The 18,478-nt window shown below is 38.6% G+C and overlaps 1 protein-coding gene across 5 annotated transcripts in view; it reads left to right on the top strand.

Moving 5' to 3' along the window:
* Nucleotides 1–18,478, top strand: part of Pgant9 (polypeptide N-acetylgalactosaminyltransferase 9) — a 293,677-nt gene that overhangs the window by 262,215 nt on the left and 12,984 nt on the right. For all 5 annotated transcript variants that reach the window (XM_069124998.1, XM_069124997.1, XM_069124994.1 and 2 more), the window contains 5 exons: nucleotides 3,286–3,455; nucleotides 6,462–6,775; nucleotides 7,514–7,712; nucleotides 8,662–8,831; nucleotides 11,365–11,493. In XM_069124998.1, the coding sequence (XP_068981099.1) occupies nucleotides 3,286–3,455; nucleotides 6,462–6,775; nucleotides 7,514–7,712; nucleotides 8,662–8,831; nucleotides 11,365–11,493 (982 nt within the window). The remainder of the gene's footprint in view (nucleotides 1–3,285; nucleotides 3,456–6,461; nucleotides 6,776–7,513; nucleotides 7,713–8,661; nucleotides 8,832–11,364; nucleotides 11,494–18,478) is intronic.

An 18,478-nucleotide genomic window follows, 5' to 3' on the forward strand; every position in this document is an offset into this window, starting at 1 on the left:
TCCACCAGAACTAATGGTTTCCTAGATTTCCTGATTTTTCGACTTCTCTTTGAGCTTTCTCGATTCGACTCCAGAGAGAGATGGCGAGAACGAGGTAACGTGGAAACCACACAGCCGATAGACGTGATATACACGTATCAGCGTGTGTGCAGTTAACGTTTCTGACGTTTAGGCTAATGTAGATACACGTTTGGTACGAGCAGGTACCGTGGCTTCCTATCATCGCGCGCTGCTGTTACTTGAACGTCAATGGAAGCAGCAGATAACGTTCTCGAGATCTCTCGATTAACAGAATGCCCTTTGATAGAACGAAAAACTTCGATCGAAAATGCTTACATATTAAGATAAAACAGCAATTCTGATATTTCTGAGGTGAACATTTTTGCGCTTACATTTTTTACTTGTGTCGATTTAAAGATATTCCGAAGCGTGATATTGAAATTTGCAAGTTGTTCGAAGTTTATCTTATCCTTTCTGGCTATGTAATTAACGCGACACAATAATAAAAATTTTTGCTTTATCGGCCGTGAGGCCACGCAAGGCGTCGAATATATTTGTAACGCGTTCGCGTGCGAAAACTACCATAACTCAAGTTGGTTCGTGTTGGCACGCATTCCTTTCTGCGCGACACGAAAAATACTTCATCACCGGCGCATTCTTTTTACGTTCACGGCCGAAAGTACGCGCCCCATGACCATTAGGAGTTTTTATGGAGCCCCATGAGGCATCAGGGATTACGATATTGCACCAATGCACTAATTGCTACGGCTATCCAGTCTCTTTCGACACGCACGGAACTGGTGTCGTTGCGTGGAGAGATATTTAGGGGATTAAGTACAAAGGAAGACCGGCATTTTAGTTTAGTTTACTCGAGTTCACTGATATGTCCTTTTTTTCTAGAATTTTAACTATTTTTTACGTGACTTTTAATTCCAATTAAATAAGAATGAATTCATAAATAACAAGTTACAAATTATAGATTTTCTCTTTCGTAATTTAATAACTTTACTGAAAATTTACTTGTAAAATGTTATGGAACATAATTCGTTAGTTGCGGTAACTTATAATTTGCACAACTTTACTAACAGTATTAAATTCAGAGTCGAGAATCGATATTTCAAAGCGGAAAGCAACGTAAACCTACTTGAATTCAGTATTTTCAGTTTCTTGTTCGTCGCTAAATCAAAGATCGACCAAATTCAATCTTCGTGACAACTTTTTAAACAAAATTTGTCTCCGACAATTAGGCTGGTTTTGTTCGCCTTACGTCGGACGAAATTCTTCGCCGTTCCGACGCTTTCGGGGAATTAATGTAGTTAAGTTCACGTTGCACGGCAAATGAAGTTGCCTCTTTGAGACTGACATTTTTTTTGTCGACGCTCGACGAGATTGCTCTTTCGAAATTCGATTACCCGATCGTCTCTCGTGTCTTACGTGAAATTTAACGGGGTATCTTGTTGCCCGCGTTTAACTGGAGATTTCTGCTTCTTATCGAATTAACGTGATCTCGGAGACTTATTATGAGAATGCGTGAAGAAATATTTAAATGAGTTTGAATGGACTATAAATTTATATTTGAATAATCGATCATATTGTACAGATAAATTTGTATGAGAAAGTTTCTATCTAATTGGAATTCGGTGGTTCAGTAGTACATGGGCATTATGGTCGAACGAGAAGTCAATCGTCTGATTTATCACCGATCGAACTACTGAGAATTGCTTTATTCGAAAACTCATAATACACCGCTATTTTAAGAAAGTGAAACGCTTCTGTTTCTTTTATGACTATTGGTAGACTTATTCTACTGCGTAAGAATTTCTTTATAAATCTCAATAAAACATTGGTATTATAATTTTCTAACTGGAAAAAATTGACAACTCTTATAATTATAATCAACCATAAAATTTATCTAAATTAACAGTTAAATGGTGCTGATTTATAATTATATTTGATATACACGTGATGCGTTTTCTACGTTGATGATGCCGTTTAAAAAGTGATTTATCCCTGACGCGTGCAACAGTTGAAGAGGTGACACGTTAAAGCATTTTTTTAGACCGAATGCTTCAAAATTTGGTTTTCAATTTGATCCTAGCTTAATGCGCGAGCAAATCTCATTAAAAATTCATGAACTTTCCAACTGCGTCATTGCCTGCACCGCCCTTTTTCTTCGGCCACACGAGAAGCTCTATTTAGTGAGAAACTTCTACCGACATTTGCCACGAATTTCGTTATGCTTATGCAACCACTGAGTCTATTTTGTTACAATTTTTCAAATCTTCTATGCAAATTTTTCTTTATTAATATATTAAAAGTTTTTTAATAATATTTACATATTTATTTTTATAGATGTATATTCAAAGTTTTCTAATATTAATAAGGATTTCGTCGATGCTTTGCAGTGAAAATCAATTGGTTGGTGTTAATAAGGCATAGCTCGCCGTAGACCTTTTACGTTAATATTTCTCTTTATTATTTTTCTTGCTCTTTGCTATTACTTTCTTCATAACGAAAGAAAAGTACTGGGAGACTATTACTGGACTTGTTCTTTCAACATTCTATTATTTTCTTTTACATATTATCAGAATATTATGGATATTAGAAGATTATGAGAAGACTTCTAGGTTCCAACATTTGTAAAATATAATTTAGAAATCTTTTTACAAGAAAATTCTTTTTATCATAGCACATACGATTAAACTTTAAGCACTGGAGAAATAAGACGGTGGAAATTTTATGGTCTATAAATCTAACGGGATTACGTACAGAAGGAAACGATAAATGGTAGCTTGACAAACGAACGGACGCACAAATGCACGTAACGACGCCGGAAATGGAGGAACTTGATTGTTTACGGATCTTGTTATCCACATTAGCTTTATTAGCCAATACGATACGGAATCGAACGCTTGTAGAATCTTGGCCTATAGGGACCTTCGAAACGTGTATACACCACCTCCTGGTCGTTTATTTTGCCAACATAGTGGTTCCTAATCGCATTATCGTATTTCGCCTTCCATCGTTTCGATATCTCTTCGCCATGTAATCCGTGTCTTCCAACTGATGCGATGATGGGATTAAGATATTAATGCGCCTCGTTCGAATTTATTCCAGATCGATGCGAAAGGCAATTCTTCTTTCAATGGAAAATTTTTAGACTATTGAGAATTTATAAATTTTTCACTTTCGTCGATATAAAAAGGCGATTGCTCTTATGGTTAAGAGAAATTGAATCGCAATAGTTTTGGAATTTTCCTATAGAAATATTATTTTCTGTTTCAGGTGTAAAGAACCTGGAAGATACTTGAAAGACCTTCCTCCAACAGCGGTGATAATCTGCTTCCACAACGAAGCCTGGTCAGTACTGCTGAGGACGGTACATTCCGTATTAGATAGATCACCGGAGCACCTCATACAAGAGATAATTTTAGTAGATGACTTCTCAGATATGCGTAAGTGAACAAAATTGTTATCGATATTTAAAAGACCTATATTATAGAACGTTGGCCTAAGATTTTTTCTTTGCCAACTATATCATACGAAACAACCCTCTTACATCGAAGAAACATCACGATCAAACTACGGATAAAGGAATTTTTATCGTGTTTCTCCCTTGTGCTCTTTGATTAAGCTTCGTAATACCGAACGAGGTACAGGCGTAGTCTAAGCATCACGTTTTTGTCATATTATGAAAAATACATTTTTATACACTTGTCCCACTCTATTATCCATCGCATATACATTCTTGCTTCAGAATATAAGGAGATTCAGCTTTTCGTTTTTTCCTTTTTTTCTATAATAAAGCTATTTTTATTCATGGGAATACAGTTTGTATCTCGGCTAGTCATTACAGAAATGTATATTTTCTAACAACGTTGGTATCCGACCGGGGTACAAAGTTAGCAACAACTGGGACAAAAAGAGCGTTCACATTACACGCGTATCCTATCCAGTATTTAATGTCAGATTTCAATCTAATTTCTGGCGATACGAGGGTTAGTATAAATGTACCAACGAAGCAACCGAAACTAAAACACGAAACTCTAGCCATTCTTTAAATAAGAGAGAATCGTTGCTGTAAATGGAGCTAGTCGAGGAATGGGAAAATCGGTGGGCTTATACAGATGCTACGTTGGTTCGTTACGTATCGCTACTTGTTCGTCCGAGCAAACGTATCTCTATTCAAGCTCGCGGGGTGATTCGTTATCGCGGACAGCGTTCCGTAGCTTCACGATGGATCGATTAATCGCGATCCATCTCCCCCGTGGTGTGCACAGAACCCGTAACGATCGGGTCAGCGTGAATAGAAGGGAAAGCTGGCGTCGACGTGTTGCGCGCGTGTACTCGGAAAATTCCTGACAGCTTGATGCATGCCAACGATGCCGAGACGTTGATATCTTTCCCGGTCTCTCTTCCCCTGCTTCTCTCTACACGTCCCGTGGAAAAATTCGCCTGCATCTGACGCGCGCTTTCCGGCGACCAAGGAAACTTTGACGGAAGATCGATTGTCTCTTTCTGTCGCGCGAAGCCTATTATTTCCGTGGGAAGTGCGTTTTGACAGGCTGCCATTGCTGTTTCCTTTACACAATTTTTTGACAATACCGAGTACACGAATTAGAAAGACGAATCGTACGATTCAAGAGGATTTTTCCACGCTACGAACTTCGCGAGTGTTTTATTGGCCCTGTGAGGCGGGCTGACGAGGTAGATGCGTTTAATTGGTAATTTTTGTTGGGAAATATCGTGGAAGTTTCGCTGATGAAGGATATAAGTTTGTTAATGAGTTCAGGGGAAAAGAATTGCGTAATGTAGTTCCTGTGGAGGGATGAGATTCGTGATGAATTATAAAGAATTTTACTCTAACGAAGATAAATTATGATATTTAGTAGACTTCCAGTTTCAGACGGATAAAGTATTCGCAAACATTCCAAAATACGAGTCTCTATAGACCTCTTTTGCTGGCAATGATTTAATAGAAAATTCGTTAAAACGAAATTTAATGCAATTAACCGAAGCTATTACCAGTCGTCTATAACCGAATGAATAAACTGGATGAAAAAAGATCTTTAGAAAGCTCATTTCCAAAGGACAAGGCAAAGATTTCCCTTTCTTATATTTACATTTCTCAGCTCGTTGAAAGAGATAGCCAGAAGCGGAGCGGTCAGTTTATCGTCGAAGGTGTTCAAATCGAATTAACGTGTCACCGGATGGAACGGACAGATAACTAACCGTAGTCACGTGTAACAAAAGGGGGAAAAGAGGGAAGAAAATAAAAATCGCTGGGGAAAGCCGACCAGATTAAGCTCGCTTGACAGCAGGCTAGGGAAGGCGCAACGTGTTGGAAACGATATAGGAACAGAACAGCCTGTACAATCCCCCCTAAATGCTGAGGATAAGCTTCTGTGCTAACCGGAAGTCAGGCTTACAAATATAGTTAGCGAGCAGCATGGGCCGACGTTGTGACCTATTACAAAACCAGTTAAATTAATTTTATCATAGGAACAGGAAACAATGAACTCCTTGTTCGCTTCTTGGTCTTCGTATTCGTGTTTTCCCTTCTTTTTATCTGTTTTCTTATCTGTCGCAGAGAAGTGTGAAATAACGTGGTTGTAATAAAGACGATTTAATTAATAATAACAAGGAACGTGTCTCTTGTCTTTGCTATCTCGAGGTTAAGCTGCAACGTAATATCGCCACAGGAGAAGAATGAAAATAATCTGGCATTTTGTAAGCTCTGATGATGGACTAAGTAAGCTCGTAACGTGATGAAAGTTTTGTCGTTATTGGCAGAAGAAAAGGTAGAAAGATATGACTAGAATCGCTAGACAAAAAGTTTCGAAAGTAGAGGTAAAATTCTCTTTCGGTAAAATAATTATCCAGCTGTTTAAATACCGTTGTAAATTCGTTTAATGATGTCTTTAATATGATTCGTTAGTTTGCAAATAAACTCGATGAGGATCGTTACATTCGCACGGGTATGATACTTCAAACCTCTGTATAGTATCCGCAGTTAAACTAATTAAGCTCAGTAAGTGAAGGCTTAGAGGAAAGGTTCTCATATAGCTATTCTAACGTAAACTAAATCACGAACGTCTACTAATTGCTATCCCCAATGGGTCCCCATAATTCATCAGATCCCGTAAATCTGAATTTTACGTGTAACTATGTTGGACGGTATAGAGTTGCTGCATCACGTAGCATCTCGGATTATATCCCACAAAGGATAATAAATTAATAGACAGAGCAATAAAATTTTGGAATAACCTTACTAATCCTACAAACGTGCCTTTTTAGTACTTTATCGTGGTTTTGCAGTCCTGTAATGGAGTCGTTTATAAATTCTAATGAAGATTTTATTATGTCCTTACGAATATCTCAATTTTCTTTTCACAAGCATAAATGTGCAAACGTTTTTTTATCTACTTAGTCGCTGAGTAATCGAATTAAAAATTTCACAGCACATCTGCAGCGTCAACTAGAGGACTACATGATGAACTACCCAAAGGTACAGATAATCCGGGCGCAAAAGCGCGAAGGTCTTATCAGGGCGCGTTTGTTGGGTGCAGCAGCGGCGAAGGCACCTGTCCTGACATATTTGGACAGCCATTGCGAATGCACCGAGGGTTGGTTGGAGCCGCTTCTCGATCGTATCGCTCGTGATCCGACGACAGTCGTTTGTCCTGTGATCGATGTTATCGACGACACCACGCTCGAATATCATTGGCGGGATTCCGGCGGTGTGAACGTGGGTGGCTTCGATTGGAATCTGCAGGTAAGCAGAAATTCCTTTCGCCGTTATTTCGCGGAAACTATTCGCAATGCCGAGTGGCGATCTCTGCCGATCAGGGATGGGTTAATCGCTGGTAAAATTTGCAAAATTATTGCCGGAATTTCGATGATTGCGCTTTCGATGGTGCCGATGTCAACTGTGCTTTAGGATCAGACAGAATTCTTCACTTTGATTATTTTGCGGAGTTTGTACGTTTAATATAAAACTATAAAGAAATATTGGTATACTCATGTTAATCTGTAAAATCTTGAGATATATTTATATACACTGAGAAACGTACATACGAATATTCGTGTCTTTCTAGAGTGTGTGATATACATATAATAATATAAAAATCTTAATTAAGAGCCTATCTATGAAAATATGGAAATGATTAGATCGTGATGTATACGTATCCGTGAGTGGGAGTGGCAAATTGTAAGTAGTTGCCGTCCGCCTGTAGTCAGGCATGCCGTATAGTGCAGCTCTTTCCTAATTCTTCTTAATACACATATTTAATCTATTAATTAAACGGGAAAAGATCTTTCAAAAGAAGGTGAAACACAGTAAGAGGAAGACAAGTATCGCTGTGAGACAAACATATGGATAAATACAAATATGCTGGTACTAAAACTACGCTATCGAAAGTATTTCGAGATTTCGTCGTCTCGCCACGGATTTCTTATAATTTCTCAATGTCGACCAGCTCGGTTCCCAAGACCTCTTGATTTTCTGTATCAGTTCAACTGGCACGCAGTCCCTGAGAGAGAGAAAAAAAGACACAAGAATCCTGCGGAGCCTGTGTGGTCACCGACGATGGCCGGAGGCCTCTTTTCGATAGATCGAGCTTTCTTTGACCGTCTCGGCACGTACGACAGTGGCTTCGATATTTGGGGTGGCGAGAATCTTGAGCTTTCCTTCAAGACCTGGATGTGCGGAGGTATGTGCAATACCAATACAAAAATTTGTCCTGGTATTTACTGAAACGAGAAAACAACTCCCGTTATTCCAGCTATTTGCTAATTCTAAAGAATGAACATTATTCTTCACGAAGGAATGACACCTTAAATTTTTATATAAATTCATTGTTGCGTAACTAAATTTTAAAGCCTGCAAGCCTTGAAAATAACATAATACTGCTGTACGGTGATAAAAATTAAAAGCTGACCGATTAACAATATCTATCTTTTCAGTAATTCTGTTACAAAATGCTATTCCGATAATCGTTGATAATACAAGAAAATTCTAGAAGGATGAATTGTTTGGTTCCGTTAACTGAAATTGTTTTTTTTCATCGTGGTCATAATTTCCAAAATTCCAAATAATGAAATTTATTTCTCTGCCATTTTCTCGTATTATTAATAATCATCGAAATATCGCTTTGTAGAGAAAACACCAGTGCTTTCTTTAGATGCTCATGAAGCTAGCTACAATGCTGGCCAACATTCTGGCCAAAAAAAACAGTATTGTGTACAAAATAACATGTTGAGTGTTAAAAATAACACAACAGCTACATTTCTCCTTAATTTCGACGACCAAAGTCTAGCAAAAAAAAAAAAAAGATCCAGAAGATTTCCAGTATCATTTTTCTCATACGTTCCTTGCATAATAATTAACAGGAACCCATTCCATGCTGAATCTAATCTAAGTCAGACTGCGATATCTCTGGGCGCACAATCACGCCAATCTTCTCTATCCTCATTTTTCCACGGGTGGCTATACGGTGCCGCATGGAAAATCTCCCGGAAGACTTAAATCCTGAAAACCATAGCGATGTAGCTTCTGTTTGTGGCGAAATAAACTTGTTTCCCGCAATCAGCCGTTTCCGTGGTATAGGTTGCAACGAACGAACGAGCGAACGAAATTCGAAAGGCAATTGTTGTTTCCAGGTACCTTGGAAATCGTGCCGTGCTCGCACGTGGGCCACATCTTCCGCAAACGTTCGCCGTACAAGTGGCGCAGCGGCGTGAACGTGCTCAAGAGGAACAGCATAAGGCTGAGCGAAGTGTGGCTGGACGAGTATGCCAAGTACTACTACCAGAGGATAGGTCACGACAAGGTGAACACTTGCTACCCAGTCTCGCTTTTCCCACTTCCTTCGCGCCGATCTCGATTCTGCTTCGTCTTTCAGACGGATTACCCTGTCTCGAGCACGTCGTATGGCGTACTAAAATAATGATGGGAAACGGGCGTGTGAAAGAAGCAAACAGATCGGGCATAGCTTCTCGTTTCTTAGCTCTTCATAGGGCAGTACTGTGAGGCACGATCGAAAGAAAATTTTAGTTCAGAAATTATAAAAGGTTAAAGATCGATATATTTTTTTAAGAATTTTGTATGCAGATTTTACGTAGTTTATTAATATTAGATATACAAATGAATAATTCAAATCTTTTCAGTGAAACTGAAAGTTTAGCTAAAGGAAAGTACAGCAAGTTGTTCGATCGAAATAATCGCCGTTGCTTTCCACGATTATAAGCCACCTATCAGCTAAACGACAAATTCATTTCTATATCTCCATTAATTGCAAGTGAGTATCGGGTAAAGTGTACTGTATCGATCCAAGCAGATAATAATCCAAAGGAGTAATATGTAGCAAATAAGCTGACTGCTGAAAAACGTCCCAGATAAGACTCATTATAATGTCTTTGACCGTAGAAGCAGCATGTAGCTTAGTATTGCTACGTAACAATTTCACAGAACCATCACCTTTCTTAATGCCACAATAATTGGATCTTATCTAAAGATACGACGTTTTTCCCTGATGGAATTCATCGTTTGCCTGATAGACAGCTTAAATTTATAGAAGACAACTGCAAGTACTTTGATTAAACAACTTGTGGTATATTTTTTTAAATTTTGAATTTCACTTTTTAGATTCGTACGCCAAATATAATAGTTTTCTTAAAAGCAGCGATGGTCTTGTAGGCAGTTTAAATGAAACATGATATGATGGTTTCATGGAAAGTTTATAGAAAAATCTTATTAGTCGTAGAATGATGACTTTTGATGGGAAGTTTTCTCCTATTAAGTCGTAGATTTTTAGAATGGAATGTTTTAAGAATCAGGCTTGGAATAAGCTACTGTCTTAGTTTATTCAAAGAAACCGTTACTTAGAAATTTTTAATAAAAATTCAATTTTTCTTTTAGTAGAATCAGAACTGTAGAAACTTCTTTTAAAAAGAATTTACAACACGATCATGAATTCTGCGAAATTCTAATTTTTAGTAATATATTTTCCAAGAAAATTGGAATAAAAAGAAACCAAACTTCCCGCTCTTCTTGTTCAAAATGATACCATTATCTCACAAATTACGTCGACCTGTAATCTTCAGCGACAATCCTCTCATTTGCACGAACCATCCAATTGCAACGATCCACCGAAGAGGATCGGAACAGTTGCAAGCGAAATTCTTCTAATCTTTCATAATCTAGTCGTTATGAAACGAGCTTTAAACCTTTTAATCTTCAACAATAATTCTCCCGCTTATTACCAAACCGTCCAACTATCGCTTCAGCCCTATCAGGCATCAAACAGTATCACAGACTAAATTTTCACGATTTCAAAACGAGGCTAATTTCAAGGAACTGATTCTCACTTTTAATTCCCCTCATTCCGATCCTTAACATCGGTAATAACAGTATTTCTTTCCAAGTTCGACGATAACCTTAGCAGATTAGCGTTCTGCGATGCAACTTTTGTTTTATTACAGACAAAGGATAGTCCCGGACGCGATTCAACAGTTCACTCGAGTACTGCTGGAAATTGTTTTACAGCTATCGAAAACGTTTTATCAGTGGAGCACTGGTTTGTCACAATACGTGCTTGAATTTTCCATTTTCTATAGCAGATATACTTTTTTTCGCGGCACTTTATAGCAAATAGAAGTTTGCGTGTGACATAAGAGTAAAAGGAAATAATACTTTCGGAAAGTATCCGATTGAAATATTAGCTTGGTGTTTCGGCAATGTTCAATAAAAATTGTTTCGAAATCTTCAGAAAACGTTTCACGAATGTCTAATGAGATAATTTTACGCATCGTGTATCAATTTACACGTCAATTAAATAGTGATATAATAATTTAACAGTTAATCGGGTCCCTTTACTAGCGTTCTTCTATCCAATACCAATTTCCAAGTAGAACAAGTCAACCATTATCGACCCATATTCTGTATCTCCAAAATTCCATGGATAAAACCTAATTACAAAGAACAGCGATGGAAAAAATCTCCGACGACTAGACGAAAGTGACCATCCACGGCCTAGTAGAAGCATACTCATTGCACGAGTGCCGTGAATCGTCCCTCGCCAAAGTATTGCCATTATTCTGCTCTAGAGGGCTTTAAAACTCGAGTCCATAAAAGATTCCGTGTATTCCTCTCCGGTCTTTATTTCCTCCTCGCTTGTCTCGTTTCCCTTCCCTTTCCTTCTTTACGTTTATAACTCTCATCCCCTTTTCTTACATCCCTTAAATCCCTGCCTTCCGGAAACGGCCCTTTCCTCCGACACGCAGTCCAGCTTGCTCTCTTCCTTCCTTTCTTCCTTCTATCGTAGCAGGCAAAATTTCCGGGCTTATGATTCGCAATTTTCGCAGGGCAAGTACGGAGACGTATCGGAACGGAAGGCCTTGAGGAAGAAACTCGGCTGCAAGTCGTTCAAGTGGTACCTCGACAACGTTTATCCGGAGCTGTTCATACCTGGCGAGGCGGTAGCTTCCGGCGAGGTAAGAATTTACCGTGTTTCACCGCAATCCTCGTATCTTCTCTTTTGCAGCTACGTAAACGACGATCGGAATCAACGTACGGAGCCACTCGTTTCTCTTTAACGGCGTTACCAACCGACATTTTAATACACCAAGGTGTGCCAAATACTCGGAGGTTCCGTTCTTTTAGCCGAATAATGGCCATTTTTACGAATGGGATAAATGGACGAGAGAGGGCTTCCTTTTTATCTTCTTCCCTACCTCTTTTTTCCCCGTTTTCTTTTCAGAGAAATGTCGCGTTACGGTTTTTAGACGCGTGGCTGGTATCCTCCCTCGGAGATTCGCGCAGGCGTCGAGTGCCGCGAGATTGTTCTTCCGTGGTTTTTCTCGGGTCTGCGAAATCCTTGGTTTTTCAGGATTTTGAACTCTCTTGCTTGAGATTAGCGTATGAAAGAAGAGAGTACAACAAAGTTTTCAGTGAATTTGTTTGAATGCGTTTTGAGAACAGCTAACAGGAACGAAAGAAATGTTAAAATAGCTCTTTTAAAGATTTTATGTGGGAATAAAAACTCTTAAAAACTGTAATACAAAATTTCCAACTTTCCACTCGAACGTATATCACGATTCGAACAATATACGATACTCGAGATCTACGTTGTTAACGCTACGAGTGGAAGAAATATTCACTCGATATTTTTCTCAGCGATATATACGAATTAACGCGTATCCTGTATTTTATACGAGGTAGGGGACAGACGAAACGCTGGCAGGGCCTGTATCTATACAGATAGGCAAAGTTCAATTGTCGGTGGCGAAGACAATGATTGATGTCGACGAGCTTGCGACATAGAAAACAATGCGTTCGATCGAGAAACAATGCAGCCCGCGGTCGAGGCAATCTCAATCGGATCGCGGCCGGAGGCTCGTGCGACATCCGATCGGAAATCGATTCGTCTCGATCGGCTTGTTGAATTCTTGGCTTACAGCACGACGAAATCGGTAGTCGCGCCGGATAATAGAGGCGAATCGAACGTCGCTTCGGGCGAAGACGTTTCAACACTGTTTGAAAGAGGCGCTGCCTTCTCCATTACTTCGCTGTTTCATTTCGATTTTGCAATTAAAGTCTTCCTTTGATGGCTTATAACTCGCGGCTGTTTCTCTTCTGTGTCGTGTCCGATCCTCTGTTTATGTAAGAATTAAATTGCTAAACGAGAGACGGTGTCATGGAAATTGCGTCTGTCAGGTTCATATATTTTCCTTTAGGACTTAGGCGTGGTTATGAATATGGTATTTCGCTGTTTATTTTGTATCATCCTTTTTTATTGGCAATTACTCTGATCTGTCTTGGTTTTTTTCATCAGAATTTAATAATTTGACGATATATTTGTAGACCACGAAACATAGTTTAGAGATATTGCTGTGATAGATCATTTTATCTAGAACATTTAAAAGCGTCGAGATACTTTCGCGAGTCACGGTACAGCAGTGTGTCCTGTTTAGCTGGAAACGGTCAAACGTTTCAAAAAGTACGAATGATACAAGGAAATTTTTTATAAATTAAATCTTAAAATCTTAATCTTAAAATTAAAATCTTGAGATGAATACTTCTATTTTTTATTACGTATTCTTGTAGCTAACATTCGGTCATTTTCAAAGCACCGCAATCTCGCGTCTTTTCCACTATCCGCTATCGAGATATAAACTTTAAAATTCGATAACGGATGGTGCAAAAAAAAAAAAAAAAGAAAAAAAGCAGGAGTGTCCAGTGTGAAAAGATCTTGACACCGTCAGTTACAAGAGTAGATAATAAAAAACGCAGGTATCCATCTAGAAATTTTAATGTCACACTTTCACGTGACGTTTCGAGGTAATCGCGCAGTCATATAGATAAAAGCACGCTATGTCTCCCTCGATACCGTGCAACTTTTATCCGCAACATTTTCCCCTATCATTCGTATTCTTCCAGATATTCGAGCGTTTCCAGTTAAACGGCACATACTGTATATTCTACTCTAAAATTAGCGATGCAACGCGTTGTTACGTGGTAAACCAGGAAATTTCGAGTTTCACGAGATCGAAGAGAAACACGGCAGGTCCAGTCGCAGTTTGATAACAGAGGGTGAACACACGCGCGGGTCGCATCGATCAAATACGCGGTGCACGAGAGTCGAGAGGACGTAATGACCCGTAGGAGAAGCGGGCTACGAGATTATCGGCGACAAGCCCGACAATCATTTCGCAATTACGAATGCAGGGAAACAGAGGGCCAGGAGACGGCGTCGCAACACGACGGAAATAAATCGAGACGTGATTGATCGCTCCAACCCTTCCATTCCACCCCATCCCCTTCTTCCTCTGGATCGAAACGAAATTAATGCACTGTCAATCGCGAGACGAGCAAAACGGATCGTGCACATCGTGTGATTTCCGTGATTTCCGTCTCTGACGCCTGGACGTTCAACTTCCACCATCGATACTCGTGTACACTTCCGAATTCTTCGTTCTCTGTTGGAGTTTTTCCCTGTTTAGCTTTCAATATTGTTTGGTGGAAGAATAGGATGACGAAAGTGATGGATGACATTGTTTCAATGAATTTACGTTGTCTGTAAACTACAGCGAGATCCGTAATTTCTCGGCTGACAAACCTTTCGTTTATCATAAATACATGTGTTTGGTTATTGATTATTATGAACGAAGTAACTCGTACTATTTAATATCAATTCCCCTCGTATAAAAGACAAACACGGAGAATTTAAATCAAATATTACAGCAGTGAATGTTTCTGAAATAAATTTACTTTATGTAGCTTTGATTGCATTTTCCAATATTTTATAGTATCAAGAGAAAGAGGCGGTGAATGGAGAAAGTTTGCACAGAGATGTAACATAGGAAATTCAGTTAATAACGATTACAACTTACCTAGTCTCTATAAATTTCGAAGAGACCCGCATCACACTTCGTATTTGAATGTACCATGGTAAAGTACTTAAAGTTACTTACAATGTGACTATCCATTTGTAACAATGGTAATATCCATCTTGTTTAACCTTTTATTAGAATGGCTACGTTTGCTCTCCAGTAAGAATACAGACGATTCGAATAAATTCAACCTAATATTCCTCGTTTTCTGATCAAGTTTGAACAAACAGTTTCATCTAATTTTACGAGTATTACATTCTACGATTTTCTGCACCCGCGTGAATATTTTACTGAAGGATCAAATATAATTCGAACAGAGAACAATCATTATCCTTAAGAAACTTCCTCCGATATTTTCCATCCATTTTTTTTTTTTTTTTTTTACCCTTCAACTAATTCTTAAAAATCTGGGACTGATATCGCGAGCTTTCCAACTTTTTTTTTCCGCCGCGTGACCTTCATATATTATTATATAAATATTCAAAGCTTGCCCATATCGAACGATTAATCTCAACCGATTCAAACGGAGGCATCGCGTGAGCAATATATTTTTCACACTTTTGCACCTTTCTCTCTTTCTCTTATTCCCAGCGATTCTCTTTCGAAGCAGTTTATAGCACTTTTAACGTTTAATTAATGCCGCCATTTTTATGTGTTACGTTCACGAAACGAATGACTAAAACAGACGGATAAAATAATGCTTCAGATCCACGATGATTATTAAACACAATAATTATGCCAGTTTACAAGCACCTGTAACGACTTTCGACTTGGCGTTCGTTTTAATGTTAAATCGTCGGAATAATCTTCACGAGACGGTATCGTATAGAAATATCGATCGAAGAAAAGTCAGTCCTTGTTCCTCGTAATCTCGTGGACCCTTCTCGAAAACCCTAGATCCTTTCCTCATGTACGCTCGTAGATTCACGACAAAGTCACGGCATCTAACGTTGGATTAAAGGCTTTCTACTTTCATGTAAATTGCAGTGTCACGCAATGTGGATATTTCATGCTTTTCCTTATCCTTGTCACTCTGTTTTCCTTTAGTTCGCCGATTTTATCCCGAATTAAGTGAAGGGAGACCGAAAATTTTTCGTACGATTGGATAATTGAATATAAATCCTGAGACAGAATCAAGTGGGAAAAGGAAAGTGACGAGAGGAAGCTTATGAAAGGAAAAAGTGATCATAGTCGATGATATATCAGGTACACCGTAATTTTGTTGAACGCACTCGAATTCGAAGAAAACTTCGGAAGTGACGATTTCCAGTAGAAACGGACAAACATATTTTTATTAATTTTGCCAGTCACATCGTGAACTTTCAGCGTTTACCACCTCTGAAAATATAGAATAAATAGTAAAAAATGTATGAGATTAGTTATGTCTTAATTAACTTTTTTAATCACAACCTGGTTGTTTATCTCGAAATGTTATTAAATGCTGAAATACTTGTCGCTTTCTCCATTTGCAGTTTTTCCTCGTCCAAAAAATAATCGTTTCCTCTTCTCTTGACGCTTGTTTCTTTTACCATTTCAACAAACGAGTCTGTTGAAATAGAATTTACAATGATGCGTGATAATTACTTTTCCCTAGAAATATGAATTCTAGGTCATGGTGTGTCGTTTAAATATTTAGTCGACGCCAGGCCGCGTTAGCCACTGAATTACATGGCTGGTTTCGTAAAACTTAAAAACTCATTTTGAAAGTGAAGGCGGAAAATGAAACGGCTCTGGGTAATGATTTCTCGGAAGTTCGACTTGCTCTGTTGAAAAGTTTCTCAAGTCGAGGACTTGGCCTCGTTCTCTGGTATCAGAGTTCTCTATCTTAGGATTCGTAAATGAATCTATATTTTCATTAACATTCAATGAAATTTTTTGTACGATATTATATTTATACGAATATTTAAGACAAATCTCGTAATTAGAATAAATATTTTAGCCACATATACAGAAATGATTCGAAAATTTTAATTGAAACAATCGAACAGAGAATTACTTTCTTCTCCGACTAGAGTTTGTTACTTAGAAGACCTGCAACCTGTTATTTCGGAAGCAAATAATGTTCAGGATGATTGATATAAGAAATCTGCAATTACTTTATTATTTCTACCTTATAACGCTAGTGCTTTCTAATTATGATCGATTATGACGTAGCAAAACTATGGATTAATCTTTCATAATTTACACAGACCTTTTTACAAACGCCGACAAGACAAAGGTACAACGTTTCCCTCGTTGAATTCTCTTTGAACGAGATCGAATGGAAATGAATTTCTTAACTGAATTTTCGATCGTCTTACGTTTGCCAATAATTACAATTTCTTCCGCTTTTCCTTTTTAAAATTAAATTCTAATTTATTTCTGAATATTCTACTAATCATTTATCGAAAATGTTCTGTTACACTCGAATTTCTCTTAAAATAAAAATGGTGGAACGTTAATAAACAGACACGTAAATGAATTTCCCAGCGTGGAAAACCGAAACGTAGAAATTAAACAAAACAGAATTCGGTGCTTGATCCGCTTTATCGAGTCGGACGGAGTTGAAATCGGGAAAGAATCGAGCGTTAGCCACGAGACCGTGGCGTAGAAATCGTATCGATCAACCGGTTTCCACCCTCGCTAGTACCCTGCCGTTACCCTCAGTTCCCCCATTCGAACCGGAATGGAATGCGTTTTGCCATATTTTTTCCCGGCGCTGGCACCGTTCGCCTGCAGAAACTCTTACGGCCGGGCAAATAGTGGAAAAAGAGAGGCGCGTTGGAAAAAGGAGGAAACGCGTAAAGGATGGCCGGACATTTTCGCGAAGAAACATTTCACGCGCTCTGCGCTTCGGAATGCGTTCCGTGCCGCATGCGAAATAACAATTTCACTGGCTGTCACGAAACTTATGCTGTTACAGTCTAGCCAGCCTTTCCTCTTCTCTTCTCTTCTCTTCTTTCTGATATCCGACATCCTAACCTTTTTTTATTTTTATTTTTTCTACTCTCATCATATTTTTTGTTTCGTTTTTCTTTTTCCTTTGTTTCTATGGAGGGTTGGTTAAATCACGTTGGTTACTCGCGGTCGGGAAAACGAGGAGATGAGTGGATTTATAGTTCCAATGCGACTCTCGCATGCAAATAATTTTCGGATCCACGTGGACCGATACGAGTGAAAAATTTGTGCTCGTTAAAAAGTGTGCCTTTGATGAATGCTCAGGGAGAAGGATTTGGCTGCTCGATGAAACGACGCGTGGAAAGGGGTGAATGTTTCGTAACGTATGTTTTATGAACTGGTTTGCATAGACTTTTGGTTATCGAACGACTATTTCAATTTTACTCGGAATGTTATATTTTTGTTTATGTATTTTATTTTTTTTTTTTTTGTTTATTATATGTTTAATATTTTACTTTAGTCGGAATGTTTCCGTTTGATTAGCAGAGGCGTCTTGAACAATCAAATTGACGATAGATAAAATTTTACAAGTTACAAGTTATAAATTACTGATATTACTAGGTATCCTTGCGTAACGGTAACGAGTGGCAAGCTTGACGATAGAAGAAACGACATTTTATAAGTAAATTTAAAAAAATTCAATTGACGTGGCGTTATAGAAGATTAAATTTTATTCAAAGAATCCTCCTATCATTTATCCAATTATTTAGCCTCCAATCACCTCAATTTCTTTCAATTCCCATCGAATTCCATTGACTCCGCGAATAACTTCCAAAAATCAGGACTCTATAAATCAGCGAAAGGAACCCTCTCGAAAAAATTAGTTGGTCGAACAGGAGCCTCCGAGTCTCTAATAAAGCTCGGCACGAAGATGGGAATCCTGCAACTTCCGGAATTTCATCGAAGTCGGCCAAACGTCGACGATAAATCAGTAGTTTTTATTCCAGCCAGATCGGCCAACGTCGACGACTACGAACGACGAGGATGAAAGACACGAAGATGCTCGTGTTGAAACTGCAACGACCACAGAATTCTTGCATGCAGCGAAATCAGGACTTTGCTGACCGGGCTTTCGTGACTGAATGCATTCTATCGCATGAAAACGCATACACCCGCGAGCACACGTGGTCTTCTATACGCGAAGATCACG

This window comes from Bombus flavifrons, chromosome 12 (assembly GCF_040668555.2).
Source record: "Bombus flavifrons isolate JBK064 chromosome 12, iyBomFlav1_principal, whole genome shotgun sequence".
In the NCBI taxonomy this organism is placed as follows: Eukaryota; Metazoa; Arthropoda; class Insecta; order Hymenoptera; family Apidae; genus Bombus; species Bombus flavifrons.